General features: G+C 31.5%; 1 protein-coding gene across 2 annotated transcripts in view; it reads right to left on the bottom strand.

Annotated features, from left to right (window-relative positions):
• sigmar (Tumor necrosis factor alpha-induced protein 8-like protein sigmar) overlaps positions 1–10,000 on the bottom strand; it is a 192,933-nt gene that overhangs the window by 139,733 nt on the left and 43,200 nt on the right. Inside the window, exon 2 of one of the 2 annotated variants that reach the window (XM_068348081.1) lies at positions 1,842–1,879. The exons of the other annotated variant lie outside the window; for it this stretch is intronic. Coding sequence (XP_068204182.1) covers positions 1,842–1,852 — 11 coding nt within the window. The 5' untranslated portion in view covers positions 1,853–1,879. The remainder of the gene's footprint in view (positions 1–1,841; positions 1,880–10,000) is intronic. 2 annotated transcript variants of the gene reach the window in all.

Here is a 10,000-nt window from a genome sequence, read left to right as displayed (position 1 = left end):
ATAAACATAAAATAAAGTCAATAAAGCACACTGATCTGGTTAAAACCACTAAATGGACTGATTCTAATCTAAATTTTAAGAAATTTTCATCAGACTGTTTCAGGCTTAGGTATATAAACATCTTACCAAAACTATAAAATATGAACGTATTGTACTACAACCAACACTGTTATAAAAATCATAATTTTAATCGGAAATTCACCGTAAAAATATAGTTCTCAACCGTATTTCAGTAAAATATAGGCGACAATAAATTTACCTTACTTTGTTATTATCTTTTACTGGTTGGTGATCGTAATATCACTCCTATACGTCAATATATCCGTTTTTAAAACGGTAAAAATCCTGGAATAAATATTGTCAGACATCTACAGGTTTTTAATACAGATTTTTAAGTGTACATACACATAATAAAGATGTATGTGCAGTTATGAGAATTGGTTTAACACTTGAAAAGTATTCTAATTATCTTTCTGTGCAAACTTGATCATTATTTGCGCGGTTCCAGCTCTGCATTCCATTATATGTTCCATATTAGCTAGTTTTAGCAGTTACTTCATAACACAGTAGCAGTAGAAAATTGCCACAACCTCTCAATATCGACCATTCTATAAAACAATAGTGATTGTGGTGGCCTATTGGAAACCTCCCTGTCAGGCGATCGCTGCAATGGGGTTCGAGTCCTACTCAAACACGATACTTTCTTGTAGTGTCTGCAACCTCACCATATTTTTGAGCTAAGGATGAAGTGTTTGTGGGAGCCTACAGTATACTGTAGGTCTACCTGCTGAGTCATCAGCAGCCATTACCTGACCCTACCTGATCCTAGCCTGGGTTGAGAGGGGGCTTAGGCGCTGGTCATATGTATATGTGGTCAGTCTCTAGGGCATTGTCCTACAGGGCATTGCCACAGTCCCTTGCAACTGCCATTCATGAGCGGCCTTTAAACCTTTAATCCAAACCAGGTTTTACAATCTAGAATATCCTAAATTACTGTAACTGTAGAACAAACAAGTGTACAATCACAAGACGCAGACTAACGCCATTACTCATTCCACCGAACGGTACTCTTATTTTGAAATTCAAGAAGTTGGCTCTTGTTCTTTTCCTCACTCGCTAGGACGCGTAAAAGACGGAATCGTTCCCACAGTTTTTAGGCAGAAATAGGAAACGAAGGAATGAACGGCCGAATCTGTGGACGTGAGTAGAATGTGAGATTCGATTCTTGAACAATAACTAACCAAATTAGTATACTAATGGTGTCTTAATCCCGTGTTGTTGAGAGGAATTAAATTTGAATATGAGAGAGAGAGAGAGAGAGAGAGAGAGAGAGAGAGAGAGAGAGAGAGAGAGAGAGAGAGTATATTTAATTCTATACCTATCATTCGTAGCCTTCAATTGCTTAGAATATTAGTATCAGTCAAGAAATAGTAATGATTAAGTGAAGAATAAAACTGTATACGAGAGAGAGAGAGAGAGAGAGAGAGAGAGAGAGAGAGAGAGAGAGAGAGAGAGAGAGAGAGAGAGAGAGAGAGTATATTTAATTCTATACCTATCATTCGTAGCCTTCAATTGCTTAGAATATTAGTATCAGTCAAGAAATAGTAATGATTAAGTGAAGAATAAAACTGTATACGAGAGAGAGAGAGAGAGAGAGAGAGAGAGAGAGAGAGAGAGAGAGAGAGAGAGAGAGAGAGAGAGAGAGAATATATCCTAATTCTCCTCCTGCCAAGTCTTCAGTTGCTTAGCATATTGGTATCAGTAAAGAAATAGCAATGATTAAGTAGAGGACAATACATATACTACAAAAAATATTACTCAATGAATCTCTAAATACTTACTTTACGTTCATTCTTCTCTAATACACTTCACAACGCACCTGCAAAGGAATAAGAAAAAATTTCATTAATATTACAAACTTTACAACCTTCTCAGTGTTTATAAATTAAATAAATGCACACACATTATATATATATATATATATATATATATATATATATATATATATATATATATATATATATATATATAGTAGTATTCAAACAAATATAAAATAAGTCATGCTGTTCATGACGTAAGGGATGGTCCTAAGTCGAGGTGCAATCATAAACTGTATAAAAAGCCATAAACAATTTATTTATACATAACATTATAAGTCATTAAGACTACTATAAATGTCTTGAAAATTATCTAACAATAAGTAAAATAACTTAAGAACGACAGCTTGAAAGTAAACTTGGAAGTAGAACTTCATGAGTTATTCGACATTAAATTTTGGCAGTGAATTCTTCGTGGGTAAAGGCTGGAGAGGACCTCTACTCCAGAAGCTGAAAACAAAAATAACAGCCATATATAGAACCCAAACAAAATTTATACACATTTAACTGTTAATGACTGGCTATAACAAATTAATAACACTCAATATTATACATGGCTCAATACACTTTTTTCTAAACAGCAATGAAAATAAGCTAATACAAAGACCACCCTTACCTCCACCCTGTGCGAGTCTCGGCCGTGAACTAAAACTATGAACAAAAAGACAGCGCAAGGCGAGACAAGACATAAATGATCATCGGAACCAAACTATCATGGGAACAACCCACTCGTTTTAACCAGTATTAAATTTACCCGACAAAAGTTTTATTCGATAATTTAACAAAGTTTTATCTAAAGATTAAAATAAAAGTAAATTTTTACATATATATATTCACATAAGCCACAAATACCTCTTAATCTTGAGTCTCAGATCCCGAGGCAGAGTGAATTCGATATTAAGAGATATTAGTGGCTTATATGAATAGAGGAAAATCGTGAGTGTTAGTGATAAATTATCACTCACAGAGACACACGCAGACACACACACAAACACACACACACACACACACACATATATATATATATATATATATATATATATATATATACACATATATATATATATATATATATATATATATATATATATATATATATACACATAGACATGAATGCTCTGGGATTGATCATTAAAACCCAACCAACCTCCTCGAGGATCCAACGGAAGTTCTCCGAGTACATGACACCAGAGAGGCGATTAATTCCCAGTATTGATTTCATATCTACAAACGGAATATGAAGGTTGGTATTGTATCATTCTCTGTAAGAGGAAACTTGAGAACCGATAACGAAGGAAAAATTTGAAGTTTAAAAAAGTAACATGTAAACATTTATCAATGTGACTGAGGAAGCGTTTGAATGGAAAGTAATTAATTTCTTAAATAAAGAGCATTGTCGGTTTTAGGTGTAAAAACTACATGTGGGATTCACTTCAAATGATGCATTTTGTTACTCCCAATCAAGGTCTTTTAAATATCCTCGGAGTATATTTAAAGGACCTTACTCCCAATCACATCTACAACTGGCTCTAAAACACTTGATTGTGGAGAGCTAATCTTTGGACGGAAATAAATTCCTTATACAAAAACGGGTTTTCATATCAGCATCACCCGGCTTCGATCTGGGTAAGTTTTACGCTTACGCCCGTTTAAACTAAAGAGAGATATATATTTTTGATGCTCTCTTTTCGAAATCTAAACCGCCCATCCCCTCCCCCCTTAGTAGTTGGTATTAGGTGACTATTAAGACAATCGGATCTCTTTTTCTAATATGAATTGCCTTCTCCTTTCTAGGAAATGACCATCGCTCAAATCTTATTGGTTCATCTATCTCGAGTATCAGTATCATGGGATTCTTACAGTTACTCTAACCTCGAGAAACCTATTAGTTGTATTGTTGTTGCCTCCACCAACAAAATTGGAAGGAGGTTATGTTTTCGCCTCTGTTTGTGTGTATGTTTGTTTGTTTGTGAACAGCTTCCTGGCCACAATTCTAATCGCAGAGTAATGAAACTTGCAGGGATTAATTATTATGTAAAAAGCTATACAGGATTATATTTTGGAAGGTCAAGGTTAAAGGTCAAGGTCACGATCAAGCAAAATGTCCAATTCACTTAATCAGCCCTAAGTTTCGACATCGTTGTCACAGCGACTTAAAACTTGGTTCATATTTGAGTGTATGAGAATCCACGCCAACAAATACATGTTAAAGTCGTAGGTTAAGGTCAAGGTCGAGAATTAAGCTGCCGCAGAGGAGGTATACTCTTTACTGAGTTCCCCCTAGCTCTAAATATTTTGATAATCCTCAAAGAAGGGCCTATTGCCGTCAAGGAGAAAAGTATAAGGTCACGAATCCAGAAAAAAAATAATATTAATAAAATTTCACTTTTATTTCTTCCTACAGATATTTTTTTTAGATATTCTAGTGTCCGAAAATTCTAACCAAGAAAAAATTCGGGTATCCACTAAGACTTCTATATGGATTACTTCTTCCACCAAACTATGTAACCAGAATTTCTCAAGAACCAAAATTACTATCGAATGTCTACTCTAATACAACAAAATACAACCTTATATCTTTGCTCAGATCGCATCTATAACGTTTAAAACACTCCAAGAAGAATAAAATTACTGCCAGATCTTTACTCAGCATATCTATAATGTTTAAAACATTTCGAGGAGACTAAAATTACTGCCAAATCCTCGCTTAAACCACATCAATAACGTTTCAAACGCTTCCACAAATCTAAAATTACTGAAAAATCTTTGTTCATACAACATCTATAACGTTTTAAACGCTTCCAAAAGGCTAAGCTTACTCCCAGATCTTTATTATTATTAAGAATAATTATTATAATTATCATTAGTATCATTATTATTATTAATATGATTAATAATTAATATTTATGGAACTGCCATTATTCTAAAGATATATTTAAGATAAAAGCTACGACTCACTTAAAAGTGTAGCCAATATTATATTGCATACTTCAGACACTAATGAGGACAGGTAGTAAAAGCCGTTTGCAGATTTTATAGTAAAAGATAAACTAAATTACTCGAAAGAAATGGCAGCTATTTTCAGAAGAGGTTCGAGTGAAAGGCTTCAAATTAAAGATGGGGAAACTCTAGTGACTAAAATCAGAATGCTTCATGTGAAGAGAAGGGGGCCAATGTTTGAAGTGTTAATGGTTAACGAATTTATATAGTATTATTATTATTATTATTACTATTATTATTATTATTATTATTATTATTATTATTATTATTGATATTGTTGTTGTTGTTGTTTTAAGCTAAGCTACCACCCTAGTTGGAGAAGCAGGATGCTATAAGCCCAAGTGCTCCAAAAGGGAAAAATAGCCCAGTGAGGTAAGGAAACAAAGAAATAAATAAACTACAAGAGAAGTAATGAAATATTTCAAAAACTGTAACAATATTAAATTAGACCTTTCATATATCAATTGCAAAAAACTTAAAAAAAAAAAAAAGAACAGAAATATGATAGTGTGCCCGAGTGTACCCTCAAGCAAGATAACTCTAACCCAAGACAGTGGAAAACTATGGTACACAGGCTATGGCACTACCAAAGACTAAAGTACAATGATTTGATTTTGAAGTGTCCTACTACTAGAAGGGCTGTTTACCATAGCTAAAGTCTCTTCTACCCTTACCAAGAGAAAATTAATCACTGAACAATTACATCGCAGTAGAATTTTTTTCTTGGTAATCTTAGTGATGTCAGGTGTATGAAGACAGAGGAGAATGTGGAAAGAATGGGGCAGACTATTCGATGTACGTGTAGGCAAAGGAAAAATGAGTCGTAACCAGAGAGAGGGATCTAATGTATATTTATATAATATATATATATACATATATATATATATATATATATATATATATATATATATATATATATAAATATATATAAGTGTGTGTGTGTGTATTTCTATGAATAGATATAAACAAATTTATATGGGATCTCATAGAGAGAGAAAAAGAGAATATGTATGAATGGTACCATAAAACTTGACGATAACGAGCAAAGAAAATCGGATATTGAAAAGAGAGAGAGAGAGAGAGAGAGAGAGAGAGAGAGAGAGAGAGAGAGAGAGAGAGAGAGAGAGAGAGAGAGAGAGAGAGGGAGGGTTGGTGTTGAGAGTGAGCCTGATAATCTATTCATAATCTTAAGTTAACGATAGGCCCTGGTTTTACTAAATTTATGGCCGGTGCTATATAAAAACTATAAATCTTCAAACCTCGGTAATTTTCATTCTTGTGATCTAATTATCATAAGAAATATCGGCCCTAGGTTTGCAAAACAGTTTCATGTAACATCATAGGCGTAAGAGTTAGAGGGGCTTGGGGTTAGGGGCCAGCAGACAGATGCCGGTGTGACTGTCTGAACGATCCCCCGGTCTCAGAATTCTCCTTGACATTGTATAATGGTTCTTTTCCGACATTAGCTCGCTTCGCTCGCATGAAAATAAAACATCAAGCTCGTATGTACTGGCAAGCGGTAATGTTGAGCTGCGCACGCTAACATTACAGGAAAATAAAACATCAACCTCGTATGCACTGGCAAACGGTAATGTTCGCGCATGCGCAGATTATCAAGGAGAATTCTGAGACCGGGGGATCGTTCAGACCGTCACACCGGTACTTCACCTTCCCAAGATTTGTGCAAACTCAATTTTTTTTCGGGCAGAGAAGCCAGTCAGCAGGAGTATTCAACTATCAGACAGTAAATGATAACCCAGTGTTTGAGTGTTACACACACACACACACACACACACACACACACACACACATATATATATATATATATATATATATATATATATATATATATATATATATATATATATATATATGTATATATATATATATATATATATATGTATATATATATATATATATATATATATATATATATATATATATATAAATTGCTTGGATTTACAGGCAAAATTGATTTCGGGCACAGAGATTTCAACAACTCCCATCTCCCTAAATGAGAAGGATACAGTAGGCTTATGTATAACATTAGCACGATTTTTGCTGAGTAACGTTAAGTATTTGTTTGTAAAACTCAATACTTCTTTTATGTATGTATGTATGTATGTATGTATGTATGCATGTGTGTATGTATGTATGTATATAGATATATATATATATATATATATATATATATATATATATATATATATATATATATATATATATATAAATATATATATATAGTATATGTATATATATATAATATATATATATATATATATATATTTTCATTATTCTAAAACTCCTACAATACCAACAAACCGTGAGTGAAAGAATAAAAAATTCTTAAAACCTCAATAGAATTAACGCTATAGAAAAAAAAAGCTATGCTAATTCTTACTAAACAAATACACAATGTCCATTAACCAATGAGTGACGTTAGTGTGACTTTTAAAAATCCAAATCCACGCCTGATTTTGAGTGATTAATAACAGTTACCGTTTTGTGGTAATTTTCAGTATTTCTTTTGTCCATAGAGCTCCTTTTTGCATACAAATTTGTGAAAAAATCCATAAAATTTAGCTAGTAAAATTTTCCTGCTATCTGATTGGTTAGAATTATCCTGTCCAACCAATCAGCGAGCAAGAAACTTTACCAAGCTAAATGTACACCCCTGCGAGTCAGTGCAAATCTGCCTTACTAAAAAGAATTGACTATATTGAGTTAAGGTTAAATAGTATTTGTTAAACTTATTGGAAAATCCCACAAAACAGGGATTTTTCTCCCGCTATATTTTTGGAAATTTCCATAAAATGGCAACCCTAAGTGATTCCCTGTCATATATAGAGATGACTGAATGTACAGTGATCCTTCGTAGGGTTAGAGTTGGTCCAAAACACAAATTGATCTTTAATCGATACATTGCAGAGATTCCAGGATACAAGGATCTAAACATCCCGAGTCAAAATGGTATCTGCAGGATATAATTTCTGATTTTGCGCGCGTGTGCATATCTGCGTAGGGGAGAGAGAGAGAGAGAGAGAGAGAGAGAGAGAGAGGGGGGGGGGGGAGTTACATGGTTTTACAGACTTTGGAGTTTTGAGGTTACAGCTATTGAAATTAATCGGTACAATACGCACATCGAAAAGGCTATGGTATTAGCAGACTGCTTTACTTGATTACAATTTCATATAATTCAGCAGTGGTCAAGCAATGGGAACTAACATAATTTTATAGAAATGTTTGTTTTCACAATAACTTCATAAGTTTGATTTTAAAAGCTCCGCCTCAAGCAAAAAAAAAAGGAAAAAAAGGGATGATCATTAAAAGATATAAACCATTTTACGATTACCGATGATTAATACAATAATTACGAGAATCCATTCTAAAATGGATATATATATATATATATATATATATATATATATATATATATATATATATATATATAACATATATATACATATATATATATATATACAGTATATATATATATCCTATATATATGTGTGTGTCTATATATATGTACGTATATCTATATATATGTATGTATGTATATCTACATATATATATATATATATATATATATATATATATATATATATATATATGCATATATATATATACATACAGGTATATATATATACATATATATATATAAATATATATATATATATATATATATATATATATATATACATACAGGTATATATATATACATATTTATATATATATATATATACATTAAACAAAAACTACTAGACCAATTACAACGAAAATTGCTGGACAATAGGGTATAACCAAAGGTCAAATCTATCAGATTTTGAAGGAAATACATCGAAGTACAAATACGCAGTGGAGTCAAGAGAAAAATAAAACTCCTTGGGGGTGGTGAAGGCATTCCGTCAACTCTAGTTTTTCTAAATGTTTTTCCAAACTTTGCATGTACTAAAATAAAGAAGTATTTCGGATATAGGCCTAGGCAAGTTTTTTTTTTCTTTCCATTTTTAGTTTTATGCCAAGTTAAATATTGAAACAAAAATGGGTTGTCCCTTTTAAGAAGTACGCTATCAAATCACTTATATTCGTAATATCATCAAGAATGGACAAGGGTTGATGATTAAAATATTTCTTGGTCCGGGTTTACATATATTCTTACTTCATCACCAAACAATTAAAAAAAAATAGATGATTAGATAATAATGTATAAAAAAAAATAGCTCTTGATGCTAAAATGTATTTGAGAAGACAACCCTGATGAGTATTAAATAAAGAAGAGTTGAAAAGCAATGTAAAGAAAAAAATTATCTTTCTTTTAAATTCGGCATCAATGACCTTAGACGTCAGTATGCCAGAGAACTCATAATCAATCAATATTTCTTTAAAAGAAGCACAGAGTCATGACAAAAAAAAAAAACAATAAGAAAACAATAAAACATGTAGGCTTTCCCGTGAATTCTCAGTAATGCAAATGGATAAAAGTACTTCCAGTCAGCATTTTTCAACCAAGATATATGACGTCAAGAAAAAAAAATACAAATGCCATAAATATTGCTTTAGTCTTTTCTCGTCTCAGCGAAAGAAGTCAGAAAGAATTTTTGGTAAGTTTGATGGAAAGAATATTTACCTTATAAATACTGTAACAAGTTCGTGTTTGTATTATAAGATTACAGGAAATGAGTGTTAATTAATTTAAAAATGTATATATGTAAATATGTATATATATATAAATATATATATATATATATATATATATATATATATATATGTATATATATATATATATATATATATATATATATATATATATTTATATATATATATATATATATATATATATATATATACATATATATATATATATATATATATATATATATATATATATATATATATATTATGTATATATATTTATATATATGTATGTATATGTATGTGTATATATATATATATATACATATACATAATATTATATATATATATATATACATATATATATATATATATATATATATATATATATATCAGAACCTTAATTCTCTTTGGGGGAGAGAACACCTAAAGGGTACTTCTGCCTTATGGTTTCTCAGTAGATCTTTAGCGGTAAGATTGTTGGCCACCCG

The sequence above is a fragment of the Palaemon carinicauda genome, chromosome 24, assembly GCF_036898095.1.
Source record: "Palaemon carinicauda isolate YSFRI2023 chromosome 24, ASM3689809v2, whole genome shotgun sequence".
Classification (NCBI taxonomy): Eukaryota; Metazoa; Arthropoda; class Malacostraca; order Decapoda; family Palaemonidae; genus Palaemon; species Palaemon carinicauda.
The sequence above is the reverse complement of the archived record's forward strand: the minus strand, read 5'-3'. Positions and strand labels throughout refer to the sequence as shown.